The 19,278-nt window shown below is 41.4% G+C and overlaps 1 protein-coding gene across 37 annotated transcripts in view; it reads left to right on the top strand.

The window, feature by feature from the left end:
* LOC117432368 (MAP kinase-activating death domain protein-like) overlaps positions 1 to 18,723 on the top strand; it is a 52,141-nt gene extending 33,418 nt beyond the window's left edge. For 14 of the 37 annotated variants that reach the window (XM_059002696.1, XM_059002691.1, XM_059002706.1 and 11 more), the window contains 16 exons: positions 458 to 511; positions 2,827 to 2,927; positions 3,024 to 3,107; positions 3,930 to 4,088; positions 4,995 to 5,118; positions 5,857 to 5,919; positions 7,317 to 7,437; positions 7,935 to 8,040; positions 8,523 to 8,633; positions 9,018 to 9,125; positions 9,565 to 9,729; positions 9,957 to 10,029; positions 10,672 to 10,778; positions 14,353 to 14,422; positions 17,735 to 17,781; positions 18,273 to 18,723. In XM_059002696.1, coding sequence (XP_058858679.1) covers positions 458 to 511; positions 2,827 to 2,927; positions 3,024 to 3,107; positions 3,930 to 4,088; positions 4,995 to 5,118; positions 5,857 to 5,919; positions 7,317 to 7,437; positions 7,935 to 8,040; positions 8,523 to 8,633; positions 9,018 to 9,125; positions 9,565 to 9,729; positions 9,957 to 10,029; positions 10,672 to 10,778; positions 14,353 to 14,422; positions 17,735 to 17,781; positions 18,273 to 18,386 — 1,607 coding nt within the window. In that variant the 3' untranslated portion in view covers positions 18,387 to 18,723. The remainder of the gene's footprint in view (positions 1 to 457; positions 512 to 2,826; positions 2,928 to 3,023; positions 3,108 to 3,929; positions 4,089 to 4,994; positions 5,119 to 5,856; positions 5,920 to 7,316; positions 7,438 to 7,934; positions 8,041 to 8,522; positions 8,634 to 9,017; positions 9,126 to 9,564; positions 9,730 to 9,956; positions 10,030 to 10,671; positions 10,779 to 14,352; positions 14,423 to 17,734; positions 17,782 to 18,272) is intronic. The other 23 variants (XM_059002695.1, XM_059002693.1, XM_059002707.1 and 20 more) reach the window with 8 other exon arrangements.
* Positions 18,724 to 19,278: the final 555 nt, after the last annotated feature.

The following is a 19,278-nucleotide window of genomic DNA, read 5'->3' as shown; positions in this document are numbered from 1 at the left end:
CAGGTAGATTATGGTGTATTTAATGTATATTTGGTAACATTTGGTTAACATTTATATAAGGTAAAACTTAGACGACACTAGGTAAAGCTGAAGTTGAATACATATAACATGCAGTATGTTCTATTTCCTAATTCTGTACATTATAATATATTCATTGGTTTTGAATGCGCCTAATTGTTTAATTCTAATCCCAGTAATAAGCATTCTGCCTTTTGTAGTGAGAATTTAAAATTATGTTTGAAATAATTTTCAGCAAAGCATTTGTTACTGCTTTATAAGGAACATTTTTACAAAGTGCAGCTTTTTAATTTATTTATTTTGTCTTTCATTCTCGTTGCCTGGTTGTATTTTTCATCTCTGTCTTTTTTTTTTTTCACCATCCTACATTTCTGCCTGTCCAACCAGCTCTCTGACGGTCTCTGTCTTTCTCTCCTCGCTTGCAATGCATCTTGGGTAGAATTATGGAACAAGCACCAGGATATCAGAAAGCAAAAAGCTATGGAAAAACAGAGTAAGAAAAAAAGGTTGAGGTTTCTCATAACTGCCAACTTTGAGCCTCCCTCCAGTCTCGACCCCACCCCTACCCACTCCTCCCTAGGTGCTGGCCACTGTGTGAGCTGAGCAAATATTTACTAATATAAAGCAGTGAGAGGCACAGCAATTCATAACCCGATCCGATAAGAGCCTTCTACAGCTAGAATTTTATGATTTGGGACTAAAAAAAAAAAAGCTATATGAACGCAAAACTACAAAATGGTATCGCAAGTGTCTACCGGAAGCTATAGTAGTCGTACAATATCTTATGTTAGATTTCTAAATGTCACATTTTTCAATTTGTCAGTTTTTCATTAAGTATATGGAAAACTACAAGCCTGAAAGATATACATTCCCCCCCCCCCCCCCCCCCCCCCCCGCCCCCCGGGTTAGCGAATGCAGAATTTGTATTCTTCCCATGCTGTCTTCAGAAGACAGTCTAAACAGTCTTTACAGACAGCCCATCGTGTGTCTCTCTCTATCTCTCTCATTCCATCTGTGTTGCTCACCCAGTCGCTAGCACAGCACTAGCACCCCCTGCTGGGAAGAGATGGCAATCTAAGGGCTGGATTCTCAGATCAACATTCCTCGTGCAGAACACAGTCGATAAAAGCCAGGCTGGACAAATCCTTTTACAAAATGTACGTTCCTAAATCCGTGTATCAAGTAAAATATCGATACAGGGGGCGATTTGTATTGGAATTAGAAGGCATTTTGCTTGGTTAGGGTGATGCCCATCCCAAATTTAATATAGTGCTACAATTCTTGAATGTGTTTCATGTTTCAGACAAAATCTCCTATTATTTCTTCACATTTACATTTCATTTTAAATGGGATGCTGTAAGACAACTGTCTTAGCTGTATGTAAGGCTAGGGCATGGTGATTCTTCTAAATGCTTCATCGACTACATCGTACCAACCCTAGTTCTTGAGCAAGTAACGATCCAGGTTTTGTTTTAACTCGGATTTCAATGTTTGAATTTCAATCTAAACCACCTTCCAGTGCAAGTAAAGCCTCTCAGGGCAAGGTTGAAACAATAACTTGTACTGTCTGAGGAAGAATCACCAAATGGATTGGGCAATCGTTAACTAAAACGACCAAATACAGTAAAGCCAGTATTAATAAATATGAAATACAAGCATCCCTTGCCTGACTCGAGTGGTTTTATCAGTAACTGTACCACTAACATACTTTACACATGTCTGTGTGAATCATCACTGTGTTTACTATAGCACTCTCATTTACTGTACTATGCGCAGGTTCCAGTTCTAGACCTCATTAAGTGCTCTCCATTGGTAAATGTGAAGGAACATGAGCCGACGAATGAAAGAGAAGGTCCTGCTGTAATTTCAGGCACACTGCATTGTTAAATTACAATGCTTATATTTTTTAAGGGTCACCTGGATAATTGTAAGTCCAGTGCAGTATGCAAACCCTGTGTAGCTGTGCTTATTTCACTTGTTGCGTGGTCAAATTCTAAAGTTGCTTGTGGGTTGATTTGTGTGGGATATGAAGCCTAGCATCTGTCCAGCCTGGCTGCTAAAGGAGAGCTTGCCATATTGCTTAAAAATGCACTCCGAGGTTTTGGTAGAAGGTTGTCCTGGGGACCCAGCCCATGGAGATCCATGTAGGACGAGGACTCCTTTGAACACAGCTTGCATCAGGTTTAGAAGTAGCTGCTGGTTGCTAGCTGTGAGTTTGGGTTCTTTACAGTTTGGAGTTGGCAGATGGTAGATCGCAGTGTGCGTGTGAAGACAAATACAAATCAACTCCCACTGGCCCCTCTAATCGACACAAGCTGTACTAAACTTTGAAAGCTTGGTTTTCTTAAAGAAATGACAAAGTACATGATCACCAGGGACAGAAGCAGATACCAGTACAGACAGGTTGACAGGTTTTTCTGATAAATATATAGAACCCTTTCTCTAGCATAGATTTACAAGACCTTGGTTTTGGAAGTCTGTTAACTTTGTAAGTTGTAAAAAAAACATATTATTTTTGGTGAAAAGATGTCAATATGGCAAAGGATTTATATTATAGAAGCAAAACATATTTTAAATGTAAACCTGCATTTTGGGTATTTTCTTTAAAAAGCCTTGAATTGATCCTTAAGGCTTGGATACATCATCAAAAGTCCAGTACATTTCTCAAGTCTAATGGATTACATAATAATGATGGTTATCTTCCTTGGTGCATGCTCAAGTGGCTGCTGGTCATGTGACTCATTCCTGGAACACTGTATTCTCGTTTTCTCGCCCCCGGTTTCCTTGGTAACGCTGTTCTTCCTGCAGGAACTGAAGGAGTAAAGCAGTTCTTTGACCTGGTGGAAACAGATGAGAAGAAGTCTCAGATCAGCGCGGACAGTGGGCTGAGCATCACTTCAGGCTCTCAGGTGTGTCTCTCTGCTGCCACTGAGATTACTAATATTGCTGCTAGTGAGAAAGCAAAGTCACGCCACCACTGATCGCCTCTCTCTCTCCTCACACAGAAGAGTGACACAGATTCCATCGCCAGCTCCAAGCCGCCAGCACTGACACGGAGCACCAGTCAGGATTCGGAGGCCAGCACAGTGGTAGGGCACGGCCAAGATGGAACATGCTTTTTAGTTCATTAAAATTTCAAGAATAAGTCGGTCATGTTTGTGTTATCTTCCCAGCACAGGTAGTTCTGTCCCTAGTGGACCTGGGGGTGTATATTACACCGATTATCAATAACTTCACCAGCAACCAAAGTGGACTTGAACCCATTCATAAATCTATGTCTTCTAAATAAATTTACATTATTTTGTGTGTGTGTGTGTGTGTGTGTGTGTGTCATATATATATATATATATATATATATATATATATATATATATAATGTCAGTCATCTGGCAGCCTTTGTAATTAATAGGACTCTCTGCAGAAGGGAGACATTCAAACGAACACAAATTCAATGTTGCAATTGAGTTTTCCTCTCAAGTGTAAAAACAATGAATCATTTTACCCTGGAAGAAGCTGCCTCAACCACTCTCAGTACAAGACACATGAGATTCATATTAAATAGAAGAAAATAAAACGATAGACGAGGGTTTTGCACCAGAGGGAAATGTATTACCCTGAAAGCAAGCCAGAAAGAACCTGCTCTTATTTCCCGAGCTAGCTATAAACAACTTGAAACGTTGACTCAAGTGCTTCTTTTTTTGCACCCATGAAAATGTAATATAATAATAATAAAATGTAATTGTTCCGGAACACTTTCCTTCCAGTGGTAAGTTCTATTACAGTGCAGTTCATATCAGAGATGTTCTTGTATAGGTTTCAGTTTCAGACAACACTTTCCCAATGTTGCCCAGCTCACCTGCATTGCTGTAGAAGTCTGTTTTTGACGCTGCTTTCTACTCTCCTTGTCCAAGGTGAGCAACAGCTCAGGGGAGACCATGGGGGCCGACAGTGACATGAGCAGCAACGCAGAGGACGGACCCCTAGGGAAAACCGCGCCCCACTTAACTGTGTCCAGAGGAACTCTGTCAGACAGCGAGATAGAGACCAACTCCGCCACAAGCTCCATATTCGTGAGTAGCCAGCTGAGTGCTTTGCTACTTTTTATTTATGTTTTATTTATTGTATTAATTTGAAGTACCTCTGACTGCTTCACTGTCATCCTAAATGGTCTTTGATGAATTCACATCAAAGTAATGGCATCTCGGACGGGAACATGATTTTCCCCTGATGGCACGGAATCAGAAAATGGCTCACGTCAGGGCTGTCCAGTGATGATAATGGCTCACGTCAGGGCTGTCCAGTGATGATAATGGCTCACGTCAGGGCTGTCCAGTGATGATAATGGCTCACGTCAGGGCTGTCCAGTGATGATAATGGCTCACGTCAGGGCTGTCCAGTGATGATAATGGCTCACGTCAGGGCTGTCCAGTGATGATAATGGTTGCCTGGTAACCAATGGGGGACCATTACGCTCGACAGGCTAAAAAACTGCTGTGCTGATTTTGCAAGCTGTTTTTTTTGTATGGGTTTTATGGCAGGCAGTGATTGTTAACTGATATATGGAACTGGTTGGCACTTTGTCAGAAAGATCCAATGATTTGAGTTCATGTTCTTGAGAGTTAAGGATTAGGAAGGGTGCAGGTTTGGAAGATAATCTTCAGTTATCGATTTTATAGCATACTTCTCAAGCCATGCACTGTCTGAATTGAAGTGATTTACCACTGCTCAGTTTAATTATACAAAACCTCTTGGTAGCACAAAGCACTCGTCTTTTCTAGCTTCAGATGACTGTCTGAAACACGATTTACCGATAATCATATTTCACTAAGTAATCAAGATGAACTAATACAATATCGGCAATATCACGGTAATCATTTAGTGTTCCAGATCTAGAAGGATATCAGACCCGGTGATTGTGTTTGGAAGGAGCCCTGCGATGTTGCTCTAACCCTTGTATTTCCCCTCCGTCTCTGCAGGGTAAAACCCACATGCTGACACCGGGGTTGAAGGGCAGCAGGGGGAGCCTCCCTGCGAAGGCATCGGCCCTGGTGCCCCAGGAGGACATCAGCATGAGGGTGTACCTGTGTGAGGGGCTGCTGGGTAAGACCATGCACTCTGGAGCGCCGCAGCCACCACTTATGTACAGATCATCAAGACTGCAGTAGAAATGAGCCGTAACTTCAAAACGCTCACTGTCAGAACTAGAAACTATACACAGACATGCGTGTGTATGCTTGGGAAAAGTATATACTGCAGCACATGCGATGTACCATACCTGGAGCCCACTATATATCTGCTGCTCTGTGCATAGTGTCTTGTTAAAATGGTAGTAAAACCAGGAATGGATCAAACTGCTAATTAATGGAAGTCATATTGCCATCCCTGCATAGCGTACTTGGCACAGACACCAGCTCATGTTAAGGATCAGGAGTTTCTTCTGGCCTTGGGAAGTTTTTTTTTTTTTTTGTCATGTTCAGCCTATCCATTCTCAAATATTTATTTTTCTGTTTGATGATAAATTACTTTGTAATTACTGGCTAATGCAAAACCTATAGCTTTTATTTTCATAACCAAACATCACTCAGTGAAAGCAATGAAAAGACTCTTGATCTGTGCTGAACGGGGTGTGTTTTAATATACAGTGTCAGCAGTTTCAATACCTGAACCGTGTTCACCTTTGTCTCTAAACTGATTATCAATGGTAATGGAATAATGTGTTTAGTTGGGAGTTGGGAATCCCTGCTCTAAAGAATGAAACCTGTCTGCTTTGTTGCTTCACTTACAACCTGAGACCTCTGTTCTCTCACCCCCTGCCTGCTCTGCCTGGATCGCACTCAGGGAGAGACAAGAGCTCAGTCTGGGATCAGCTGGAGGATGCTGCAATGGAAACGTTCTCTCTGAGTAATGATGACCTTTCACCCTTCACCCTCTGGGCGCCTATGGCTTTGCCGGTGTTGTTTGTGTGCTGTGCCGTGTGGTTGCATGCACTTTTTTTTGTACTTTTTTTTTTTTTGCTTTTAAACCTGGGGTTTGGCTTCACTTTTAATTGTGTGTGTTTTTGTGGTTTTTTTGTGTTTTAATAGTTCAGCTGTTTTGTTTTTGTTTGAAAAATATGACATGGTTTCAGTAAAATGTTAGTACCGTTACTCTCTTTTTAAGTTTGTGTTTTTCTACTTTTTCTTGATAAGGATTTTTTACAGATATTTTTTTTATTGATGGGGAACTCATCATTTCAGTTTCATTCCAGTTTATTTAGATAGAAATGGAGTGCTTTAAGTGGCCTAGTTCTCTGTCTTTGAACAATTTTTCAGAGCAGTGCAACCGGGGGAAGTGTTACGTGTGTGGGTGAGCACTGGTTTAAAAGTCAGGACACAGAACATTGCGTTTTGACACGCCTCACAGGCGCACAGGTTTTATTCAAACGCAATTGCAGTGATTGCAGTTAAATGGTGCCACCACTAGGATACCAACAGTGGTAACCTAGTGCGGTGCGAAGCAGGTACAAAAACAGTCACAATGAAAACACAGCTAATAAATAAAAGGTGCCGTCAATACGGCTAGCACTACCCCCACTACAAGGAGGGTCCCACTACAGAGTCCATGCGCTACACCCTCGGTATGCTTTGGGAGGATTCCTAAAATCCCCTAAACTCACCCTCATCTCAAACAATAACTAGTCCTGGTTACTCACACAGCAACCGTTTCGTTGCACAGACTGTCAGGGTTCGCACACACTTCCTGGTTTGTAGTTTCGCTGGTTTGCTCCTCTCTCCGACGGTTTAGGCTGGGCAGCGCCTCTGCTGACCCGTCTCACCGCACGCATCTCCCGGCAGCGTAGCCTCTTATGAATGGTTGGCCGCTCTTCAGGGTCCTCCCTGCTCAATCAGTTGTTTGGCAACGCTGAGGAACCTGCGACAGAGCATGCCCTGTCAAAGGCAGCTTATGAGAATGTTCAAGTTTGGGTTTCTGACCCTATTATATACCTTGTATGTTTACTTAGGTACATTAGTAACACTGGGTTTTCATTTATGATTGTTGTTTTTGTACAGGGTCATTTAAAAGCTTGCATTATAGTTATTTAACTGTATGCTATCATGAAGAAATAGTTTAATGTGCAAAACCTTTGCTCTGAATCTTCCAAACATATCTTTCTTTTGGGGTTTCACCCTATCACCAGTGGGAAAATTGCCCAGCACTTCCACTGCATTCCATCATTTGTTTGCATGGAACATCAGGCTGTGTAAGGGAGGCTGTGGTTAGACCTGCGTGTCTGAGCTGTGTCTGTTGACTCGCTGCAGGTAAGGAGCGCTCCACACTGTGGGATCAGGTGCAGTTCTGGGAAGATGCTTACCTGGACGCGGTGATGCTGGAGAGGGAGGGGATGGGCATGGACCAGGGACCTCAGGAAATGATTGACAGGTATTGTCTTCCAGAAACTTATTTCTACTGAATGGATGCCTGAAATCTTTACTAACACAAGTAGAGAAGGGCATTGCAATGGCATTCGTCTGCTGTCCGTACACAGCTATAGAGAAAAACTAACAGACTTGAATGGTGGGGCAGGTCTGTTTACATTGCAAGGTCTTACAGGCCAGCAGAACTGCATTGCAGGAGCTGCATGGCCTTGTTTTGCCCTCAGAAATGTACGTTATTTTCAAAAGGCAAGATTTCTGTACGTTTTCCTTAATTACCATGCGTAAAGCATTCAGAACGTTAGTTTAAATAATGTTACAACCATATCGGTTTCCTTTTTCAAAGGGGGAGAATACCCAAAGCTTTTTACTCATTAGCAGCATTTTTGCTGAAAGTTTAATATCTTGAGAGACAACTCAGATAGGAATCTGGTTCATTATACACTTTAGGTTATTTTACAAACTTCTGCTGATGTAGTGTCCTGTTGTCCTTATTTTGCAAAGGTATCTTTCATTGGGAGACCACGATCGTAAGCGTTTGGAGGATGACGAAGACAAATTGTTAGCGACCCTCTTGCACAACATGATTGCCTACATGCTTATGATGAAGGTTGGCGTCTCTGCTGTTGTACTGGGCTACACGTAATGAAAGGAAGACAGCTAACATGAAGAATACTGTTTTGTTTACCCAAAGTGTGGGAATGAGATTATTTACAGAGGAGGGGTTGCAGCTGAGCAATGGGGTTTAAAGAGAAAATGTTACATGTTAGACTCTTTGGTTTATGAAGAAGATATTTAATGCAAGAGTGTCCAATCACGGTCCTGGAGGGCCATTCCACTCCAGATTTAACAGGTAAAATGAAATGATGAACTACTTCAGGGTCTGGGTGGAGGTTTAATTGGTTCAGTTAAACAACTTAGAAGTGGGTTGGAACAAAGCCCCTGATTGAATGTGTTTGTTGGATGGTTATGTCCTGTATGCAGTTTACAGTGCTTCTCGTAGCATTGTGTACAGCGAGGGACAGTGACTATGATTGTCGTGGTGGTACTTCAGTCAGGGCACAACCCTTAAACCCAGACTCTGGTTCCCAGGTGAATAAGAATGACGTCAGAAAGAAGGTCCGACGGCTGATGGGAAAATCCCACATTGGTCTTGCTTACAGTCAGGAGGTCAACGAAGCCCTGGATCGCTTAGCAGAGCTGGTGAGCCCTTTAACTTCTACAATGTTTTAACACAGCACGTGTGTGTGTATATATATCTTTAGGGTTACAATCTAGAACTTTAGCTACGACTTACTCATTTAACCTGTCAAAGGGTTAAACACTAAAACTTCATTTAAATATAAAAAATTATTAAAAAAAAACAAAAAAACAATCAAGTAGTAAATATTTTAGCTAATGCCTTCAACAGTAACGAACTGCTAATTGTCATTTTTATAGCCCATCTTGGAAGTAAATCACTGAAATTGCTGCATCAGTCATTTTTCTCTCGGCGATACAGTCCTAAATGATTTATTTGTGTATTGAACGGGACAGTTTGATTGGTGGAGGGTGCGGTCATATTAATAAATGTGTTGTTGTGTTCAGAACGGTCGGGAGCTCCTAATCAGACAGAGCGGCAGCCGGCACATTAAGAAGCAAACCTTTGTGGTGCATGCTGGGACGGATACCACAGGAGACATATTCTTTATGGAGGTACAGACTGCATTGTCTTTCTTGAAACCAGACAAACTTTCTTTAAAATGTAAAACAATAGGCCTACAGTAATTTGACCCTTTTTGTAAACAGTGTGTAGTGTAATCGGCTTTTAAAACTGTGACTGGTTTCCCACACACCCTGATAACCACAAATCTTAAACGATCTTGTCAAAGGTTAACATTAGATAGGCCAGGAATTGTGACGATTGCGGTCTACGAAACCAGTCAATAGTGTTGTAAAAACCAACATGAGTGTAGAGGAGGTCCTCAAATATCATTTAGGATTGTTAAATGTAAACTCAGCTATGTGGCTCTTGAGTGTTCACACTCTCCTGGTACCTGTGTCACTCCAGATCAGCCAGTGCTGCTCTGTATGAGCCTCTTCCCTGCGGCTGGGGGTCTGCATGTTCTTACCGTCTCGCCTGGTCTCCCTGCAGGTTTGTGACGATTGCATCGTGCTGAGGAGCAACATCGGCACGGTTTACGAGCGCTGGTGGTACGAGAAGCTCATCAACATGACTTACTGTCCCAAAACCAAAGTGCTGTGTCTGTGGAGGAGGAATGGGCAGGAGACGCAGCTCAACAAGTTCTATACAAAGAAGGTGGGTCCCGACAGCAAAAATAACCCTAAATACAGAAGAGTGGAAGGGGACTGTGGGACGACACCGTAGGAGGCATGTAATGTACAGACCCAAGTGTTCTTTAGTGCTATTCAGTGCCGCACTTTAAGGCTGGTGTAATGTGCATTGCCTCCTGAGGGCTATGTTTTCCAATGTTAATAACCACTGGAGTGTTTCAGTATTAAAGCTGTCGCTCTTCTCTTTCTCAGTGTCGGGAGCTGTATTACTGTGTGAAGGACAGCATGGAGCGTGCTGCTGCAAGGCAACAGAGCATTAAACCAGGTAAGAGCTCTGCAAGAGAACCGTGTGTTAAACCAGGTAAGAGCTCTAACCATGTGCATGAAATACTCTCCACCATCCCGGCTGTGCCGTACCCACAGTGGTTTCAGAGTATTCTGTATTTAGGAACCTCCTTGGTAAATATTAGTACAGAGCAGTACACTTTCCACAAGGTCTTCAGCATTCTTGAAAACAGCAGTTTTAGAAATGCATGAAATTAATGTCTTTGTCTATACTATACTTTGAGTTGCATCTCGGTGTACTGTAATAGCTGTTTGTATTGTGGGGGGTCACGTTTGAGTAAATGTACTGTGGGGTTTGAAATGGAGACAGTATAGAGCATTTAATAATACTTTACTAGCAATATATTAGATTTTTTTTTTTTATTTGTACCCCACAACCTCATGCTATATCTTCATCACTCCTGATTTTATATTTTAATATTTAGACATTTTAAAACAGTTTGTGTGAACTCTATGGGGTACGAGAAGTTGCCCTGCCAAAACTTACAAAAAATGGAAAAATAATCATTACAGATGCATTATAAAAATGATGCATGGATAAGGAACGTACATGTCGCATGGTCCAGTTCTACACGCGGGGAGTGAAGGGGATATCCACTCTCTTGCTCCCTTGTCTCCTCAGGGCCTGAGCTGGGCGGTGAGTTCCCTGTGCAGGACATGAAGACGGGAGAGGGGGGGCTGCTGCAGGTCACTCTGGAGGGCATCAACCTCAAGTTCATGCACAGTCAGGTAGGAGGGCCAGTCTGCCTTGCTGTGTTGCATGGGCATGCTTCTGTGTTACATGGGACGCCTCCTCTACAGTCAGCGGGCTGTTTCCTCTGAGTGGTGGCTACAAATAAATACAGAACAATACCGTGCAATATTACAAACACATGCTAACCCTGGCAGTGTCTTTCCAATGCTTCAAATTGTAGTATTTTTTTTCTCACAACTCTGCGAACTCTGCAGTTGCTCATTTTGAAATGGTTTGTGGTTTCAGTTTCGGATCACCACAATGTCAGAATCCGTGATAAAGTTCAAATTCAAAATTGAGATATTTAACCAGGATAGAACCCTTGAGATATGATTCTCATTTTATAAGGGGGTCGTATGGTTAGATATGAGATTATATTGTTATTTTGAGCTAGCACATATATATATATATGTTGGACACCTGCTGGGGTTAATATAACGAGAAACAAAACATTCTGTGATTTAAAAGCATCGCTACCAAAATAATGTGTTAACGGTACCTTAGAGGAAACATCAGTGTTGTGTTGTAACTTTGTTTCATTTGCTAGGTGTTCTCTTTTCTTTGCTGAATCGATTTACACAAGTAACCACATGTTTCTGTATAATATATTTTTTTCTGTTGGGCCTCAACTTGTTCTCCCAGTAAGTGTGGATGTCTTGTTTTTGTCGTAAGTGACTTATTCATTTGTCTTCTGACTCAGTGCTCATGTGCACTATTCTGGTTAAGTGAAATCTCAGAAGTGATCCTGTTTAGTACAAAGACTTTTTGTTCATAACTCGTGTGTGTTTGACTTTTCCCAGGAGCTCGGAGCACTGAAATGCTTGTGTGCTTTAACCCCCCCCCCCCCCCCCAGCAATTAAGGGATTCAATCGCAGTCTTTAAAGGCCACTTCTGTGGTGTTTGTACATTTTCCTGCCATTGTGTAATCTTTTCAGGTCATCCTTGGTGGTTTTGAACAGTTCAATATTCATTTTTTGTGAGGGAGATCCAGAACAGAAGGGTTAATGAGACTGTTCACTAACCTGACTTTTGAGAAATGGAGCAGCCTGGCTGTTGGTGTGCAATGTGTTGCTGGTAGGCGGGTGTGAGGATACGGCTCATTTCGATAATACTTCACTTCTAATTACTTGTATTCTAAGTTTTGGTTATTTTAAAACATGAAAGTAGGAACATGTAAACCATGGGTGAAACAGTCCACAAATGATTCATCACAGCCCCTCTAGATCAGTGTTTACCAGCAGGGGTCGCTATACTCCGTTTGTGTAACTAGTATTGCAGTGAAATGAGCGATAGAAGGAGGTAAAACTGGCTATTTGTATTACATTTTGAAAATGATATCTAGAATGTATGTAGTATATGGGGTGTAAAATGATTAAAAGGGAGCAGATGGTTTAACAGTTAACATAATGTTGCAAGCTAGTGAACAGTTATGTGTCTTTTTTTTTTTTCCAGTTGGTCTGATCTAGTTGTAGTTGTCATGTAGATAATGCTGTACATTGCAATATGTAGCAGAGACATTACAGGGCTTAAACTTGTTCAGGTTGCGAAACAGCAAAGTCAAAATATCTAACCGTTTTTCAGTTGAATACACATGAAATAAGGCATCAAAGCTTAAACAGCATTTGGTTTTAAGAGATTTCAAAATCACTTTCCAAAGAGGTGTAATAGACAAAACTACTCCTGTTGCAAAAAGCAGGGAGCTTTGGTCAAGTATTATGCAGTTAATGGCCTAATCCACTTTCCTAATAATTGTGTGCAGTGCTCAAGAACAGGCAGTTATGCACTATTCAAGCGTGTTGTATTATGTTGGAAACACTGTTTTTATGCAGGTATTTGGTGTTGTGTACTTTACTCATTCAGTAGCTACAAACAGGAACTGTCGTTTTGAGTCATTCCAGTTAAACGAACCAGATTCTAGGGAGGTGTTCCCACCGTTTGTGGTTGATGAGACATAAACCACGTGTGACTGAGAAACAGGTCCCAGGGTAGCTCTTGTGTGTGCAGTAGAAGAGCTGTGGAGCCGCCCGAATATCTCTCTGTGTGGACCTGGCAAATAGCATACCCTTTGAAAGGTGGTTTCAAGAGCGTTCCACTTAATAATAGAATAATGACTTGGGGATTTGAAGTAAGGGGTCGAGCTGGCGTGATCCTTTTTCTTGTACCTCTTGAGGTTTGGGATTGTACCGTGTCTTACAATACAGCGGGTCAGCTACAGGAACTTACCAAACATTCATTTAGAAGCCTCATAGAACAGATGCAGAACTTTGCAGAACAGAAAATGGTCCATTGAACATTCGTAGCGCCCTTTTGAAGTGGAAATGAATGCGCATGATTTAAATCGCTAATAGAAATGTGTATCACACCCAGGCCAGGAGCCACACTGCAACGTACTGGCAGTCTGGTTCTGGGCAGTGTTGTCTGCTCCCAAGCCCCAGCAGAGGGGCAGCATCTCGTTATAATTTACAGTGATTTGGTCAAGCCATTCTTTGTGCTTGCTCCAGTGTTATTCTAATCTTTTCTTTAAATCTGAATCCGAAGAGCCGGGACTGAACAGCCTCCCTCAGTGTGATCTTTGACAGCCCAACCTACTCTTTTTATATAGACAGAGAGTAGATGGGGTTGTCAGAGCGGAACGGTCACATTGTCACGTGATGTCAGTTGAGTCCCGGCACCTTTGGTTCTCCAGACAAGCTAAAAGGAAGTTTAAGGCAGATTTAAGGAAACATGTACTCCAATGCTGGAGCAATAAAACTCACACTCAACATGAATGAACACATCATAAAACAGTAAAGGAAAAGGATATAAACACTTCAATATTTAGTCATGCTTGCAAACCTTCCTGCACCGTGCTCTCAGCTCAGGAGCGCAGCCCTAGCTATTTCACCAAGCCACAGGGGCGCCACCTGCTGGGCAGTCGGGGAAGGTGCATTGGCACGGGAGACGTGTTACTGTAGACTCACAGCGGCGCCAATCGCCTGCCCTCATTGCTGGTGGAGGATGCATGGAGGTGGGTGGTTCATTTTGGGAGTGGTAGATGTGTAAAATTGGGGATCTTTTTTTATAATATATATTTGTTTATTATCATTATTTTATATTTTTTATACTTTTTTTTTTGTAATTACTGATGCCATTCTGAAAAGCCTACTTCTACTACAATACTAGAATACACTGTTTCTAAGTATCTTCAGTGGGTGTACGTGCTCTCTGTGTCCAGTATTAATCCAAACCATTTCTCTTCCATGCTTCTCCCCCTGCAAGGAGCGGAAGGTACTGATCTTCTGCTATCTTTGCTTCTTAGCTGTGATTTTTTGATTTCGTTTTTATTTTAGCTGTGTGGCGGATTGTGAGTTTGTATTTGTGGCATGCATCCTTTTTCTTTTTGAATTGTTCTTTCCTGATTTGTAGCATTCTTTGCTAGAGCATTAAAGATAATTTGTTTGCATATTGTGATGTCTGTTTTAGTCTTTATGTTCTGTTATGATTCTGTTTTTATTTTTGCTTGATTTTAATATTGAATTATGGAATTATGCTAATGTTTTTTTTCTGTTTCTTTTTTCCTTTTTGTTTTAGGTTTTCATAGAGCTGAAGCACATTAAAAAGTGCAATACTGTCAAAGGAGTCTTTGTCCTGGAGGAATTTGGTAATTACATTATTTTGATACTAGGTTTGTACGCTACACGGCAGTAACTCGGATTCAGAGCAGACATTGCACAGCATGGAGGTGCAGTAGCCCCTGCTTTATGTCTCATTGGTTAGTTTGGGCTGATTCTTTCGAACAGAGTGTGGTTCCGTTTTGGAAGTATATGTGTGCTTTCAGAGTGAATACTGTATGTGAATACAAAAGGAACTTTTCCTCCAGAGTTAGTTTCCAAGTTTGGTTAGTTTAAAAATGAACCAATTGTGAACAGGGTGTTAGACTAGTTTTACTAAAGAAGTGCCTTGGCAATTTATAGAAACAAGACTTCAAGAACTGGAAGCAAGATATTTTGCAACATGCTCATTAAGATGTTAAACCTTCTAAAAGCAGAATTCATTTTTAAAATGATGTTCTGTGCAGTAAAATCCACAAGTCCTTTGCAGGGATCAAAATAAAATGTTGGATCGGTTCACTTTTCATTAGTATTTTGTTCTGGTGGTCATCGTTTTTTAACCCTCAAAGCGTTATCGCTGTCCGGTTGTGTTTCTCATGAGGGCTCAATGTTTCAGTGTCACGGTTACAAAGTTCTTGCTGTGGTGGGGAAGATAAATGATATCATAGCGTAAAAACAAAATACTGTTCTACTTGTTTTACTGACATCAACCTTGATATTGGCTCTAAATCTAATGAAAGATTAGTTAGGCTTAGTTATGAGTTGAAAGAGAGGCAGGTGAATTGTGTCTTGTTGGTGCATGAGACCAAGTCATTTCTTGACAGTTACTCTTGATGGTTTGTTACTATTAAGTAAAGAGATTTAAACCGCGTTACGCCATTGCTGTAGCTATCTGCTACAGTAATTGAGCACCTTCCATAACAAAATTGTGCTTACAGTTCAGTCTCAAAGTCCAACATTTTCACTTGCAATGCATTATGTATTTATCGATAGACCTATCATTTCTGGAAGAAACAGCATCAATATAGTCCAATGGCTTTTCCATACAAAAATACGTGGGCATTGCTGGGGATAAAACAGGGAATTGAGCATCCATCTTCTCTTAGCTGTGAACTGCATACACAGAGAAAATAGACAGTATTACAGCAGGACCCTGTAATAACGAAGAAATAGACAGATGCATTTTTTATGTAATATTTGGTGTTTATGTAACTGTGAAGGCCACTGACAGCGTAAAATCACCTGGTTTATACTGTTAGCAAACATGCGAGTGAGAGAAACAGGTGCATCTGTCAGACTACACAGGGATGTACGCAGATAACTCCTATTGCTTAGTAAATTGAGTCGTTGTAGGATTTGCTGTTTTACCTGCTGCCTATACACTGGCTAACTAAGCTCATAATAAAACCCGGAATGGCTCACACTGCTACGCAATGGGAGTCTCTCTTGCAGGCAGCTAGATGATGACAGTAGTCCGATCAGGCTCCGCTTGTGCTGGTTTGAGTTACTGCTGTGTTTCTGTGCTTCTTTTGTAATTCGTACCCTCACCTTCGCTGCTATGAAAACCTTCATTCTCCTGCAGGTAAAGTGGTGTCACATATCTCTTCCTGTCTTCCACGTATCAGATCTCTGTTGCGAACCATTGATCCATTTTCATTAGATGTAGCATTTCAAAACCATTGCCAGCTGGACAGCATTCCTTTTCCATATTCTAGTTAGCCAACTTCAAATGGTCTTTTAAATGATCAAATCTGTCAGTAAGCAGCAGCTGCCTACTCCCCAATGAATATCGGAGCTGCCCACCTCCGGTTTCTTGGTAAGAAGTTGCTTTTTATATCTAGAGGGAAGCTGCAAGTTACTGGCTTGGCTTCATGATGCTCTCATCACCAGTAAGTAAAAGGAGTGTTGTCTGCATTGAATGATTTATAATGTTTTACACTTACTAATGAAAAGTCGATATGCTTATTTTACAGGACACAGCTTTCAATTATTATTATTATTATTATTATTATTATTATTTTTTCTTCATGGTAACTGTTTGTCTGCTATCATTATGATGTGGCTTGCAATATTGCGGTGTTTCATTCTCACATTGGTCACCTTCCTGGATTATTGGGATTTTGAACCGATATGCTTTTGCTCATGAAACACTGTCTTCTTTTTCACGTTTTTGTTTTTGCAAGTGCATACATTTCACCTTGTTGCTTTCAGCAGAGGGTTCTGTGCACTGTAGTCGGTTTACAAATTCAGATCACAGAAGTCCGGTGATCATGAACCAGAAATACTAGACTGGCCTTAGCCTGCTCACAATAAGCTGTGACTAATGGATGTATCTCCTCCTACGTGTATGTGTTTATTTAGACTCCTCAGTAGTAGGTTATGTCCATCTAGGGAGAAACCTTTTCATTTTTTTAATGCTTTGATAGGTTAATGCTTATGGATGCAAGCCAGCTAATTGTAGTTAAAACCTCCATTTGAAACGAGGTGCAGTACTGTATGTTCTAGGATTATTAAAAGCTGTAAAGCTGGTGCTGATGTTCCTGTGTCAGGGAGTCAGATGGAATGCAGTAGGTATGTATTGACGGACCCCCCAGGTGTAGACCCTTGCACAGGCACCTGTCACAGTGATTCAACACAGACAGTACATAAGGAATAATATTCGTCTTGCGTTAGGATATTCATCATCTTATTCAATGTATTTCTTCTGCTTGGTCCCCCTTTTTAAAATACTGCATGCAGCCCTTCCAAGACTAAATTATTTATTCCTCCTTGTGATGTGCCTCCATACACTTCTTGCTCTGAGACGTCACAATCCTTGTCGGAGACTGTTGACGATATTCCAGAAAAATAGTGAATCTGTTTACGAAGTGTATCTACTACCCTGCCTGTTTGTGCCGCTAACAACTAGTGCAAGACTTACATAGGAAATGAAAAGAAGCTCTTAGATCTGGCATGTTCTGCCTATATATATATATATATATATATATATATATCAATCATACATGTGTATCAAATCTTATATTTCTGAAATGTATCTCAATATATATTTTGGGCCACTTTTGATATTAAAAAGTAAAATATATCAGATATGTGAAATATATAAATATGTCGTATATATTTCATACATTGCAAGGACACAAATTACATTTAAATTCTACCCGAAATGTATTGGAAATTACATTGTGGGGTGTATGATTCTGAAGCTCAGCTCCCTTGTGCTAGACTTCAATCAGACCTGTGCATTCCTTGTGATCTGAATTCCCTATGCTATGTGCACATCCCATCTGTTGACTGCATGCTTTTCACTGGCTTTTCCTCCTGTGTTGAACTGTTTGTTTTGTCTCTCGCCCGTCCGGTTTTAGTTCCTGAAACTAAAGAAGTGGTGATCCACAAGTACAAGACTCCGATGGTGAGTGGACCAAGCTGTCTCTGTTCCTAAAGGTTTCATGCTGTTGTTTGCATGCTGTTCTCTTAAGTTGCGGGAACACAAATCCACTGCAGGAGACTAGGTTTCAGGCCACTGAATGGCACACCAGCGGAGAATGGAACCAAGCCACTGTTCCTGAAAAAGTGGCTCTGTCTTCCCTCTGCTTTAAGCAGCAGCTCAGTGGTTAGAGAACAAGACTCTGGAGAGAAGTGTAACCTATATATATAACCTGTAAATGTCACACTGAGCTGTATCTTGAGATTGCTCAACCCGTTGGGGTGGAGCTTGGTATGGACGTATTATACCCGCTTCCGGGTAATTTGATTGGTTGGCTAATTTAAATCCCTATCTTGAGAACCACTTGACCGAACTGAATGAAACTTGCCTGTCCGCTTTTCTTCTATTCACCGAGCGCAGGAGAAAAAGCTCCATGATTTTGGATTCTTAATGCTGGCTCTTCTGTTTTGCAACAGGCCCACCAGATCTGCTACTCAGTGCTGTGTCTCTTCTCCTACATGGCTGCAGTGAGAGGGAAGGAAGCAGAGGGCAAAGCAAAGGCACTGTCTCCGAGGCTCATCCCCAGCTAGCTCCTGTCTCCCCTCCCCTCCCTGTCTCCCCTCGCCTCCCCTCCCCAAGCAGAAGGGTTGCTCGCTCACTGTACACCACAGAAGACTCTCATTCACATTCCTGACCATGTCGTGTCATGTTTAGTGCACAGAACGTTGTTGTCTTGTTAAATTATGTATGTCTTTTTACTGCTGCAAATCCCTTCGTGGTCATTTTGTTGTGCGTTTTCCTGTTTTAATTTCCAAGCACTGTTTTATGTGGGATTCTGAATGTATTTTACTGGCTGTGGCTGGTTGGTAAGGCTTTTTATTTATGTGTTCATTTTTAGGTTAATAAATAAACAAATACAATTCAAAACGATGCACACTTTGCATAAAATGCCTACGCAGCTTCCAGTTAGAAGTGAGCCTCATTGCACTTTATTGATTTTTCCTTTCCGAGACATCTTAAGGTTTTAGCTTTGCACTCTCTTTCTCGTTGTATTACTCGAGACGTTAGTGGCGCCGGCAGAGTAAAGCTCGCTTGGCTACAAAACCCAGGGCACAACGACTGTTCAGCACAGCAACATTTTACTGTGAGCAGCAAAGCAGGGGAAATAGACAACTTCAACTGTGCAGAATCGCTGTAATCCTGAATATATGTTGGCTGTGTGGTTAATGTTAAATGTAGTTTATAATGAAAAGAAAATGCATACAGCAAAATATATTAATTAGAATGAGAATCAATTGCCTTATATACTGGTTTAATGAAATATTTCTAAAGCATGAGAACTCATTCCAGTCCATTCTGGAAGAGAACAAGCAGCAGCTTCAGAACTGAAGGGGGCAGTGCGAGTAGAGTTCTAAAGGCCTGTCACAGGTTCCCCATGGGACAGTGTTGACAGTCTTGTGTAAAAGGAGCTTTATTCTCTCA

The sequence above is a fragment of the Acipenser ruthenus genome, chromosome 27, assembly GCF_902713425.1.
Source record: "Acipenser ruthenus chromosome 27, fAciRut3.2 maternal haplotype, whole genome shotgun sequence".
Classification (NCBI taxonomy): Eukaryota; Metazoa; Chordata; class Actinopteri; order Acipenseriformes; family Acipenseridae; genus Acipenser; species Acipenser ruthenus.
Note: the sequence above shows the minus strand (reverse complement) of the source record. Positions and strands in the feature narration are given on the sequence as shown.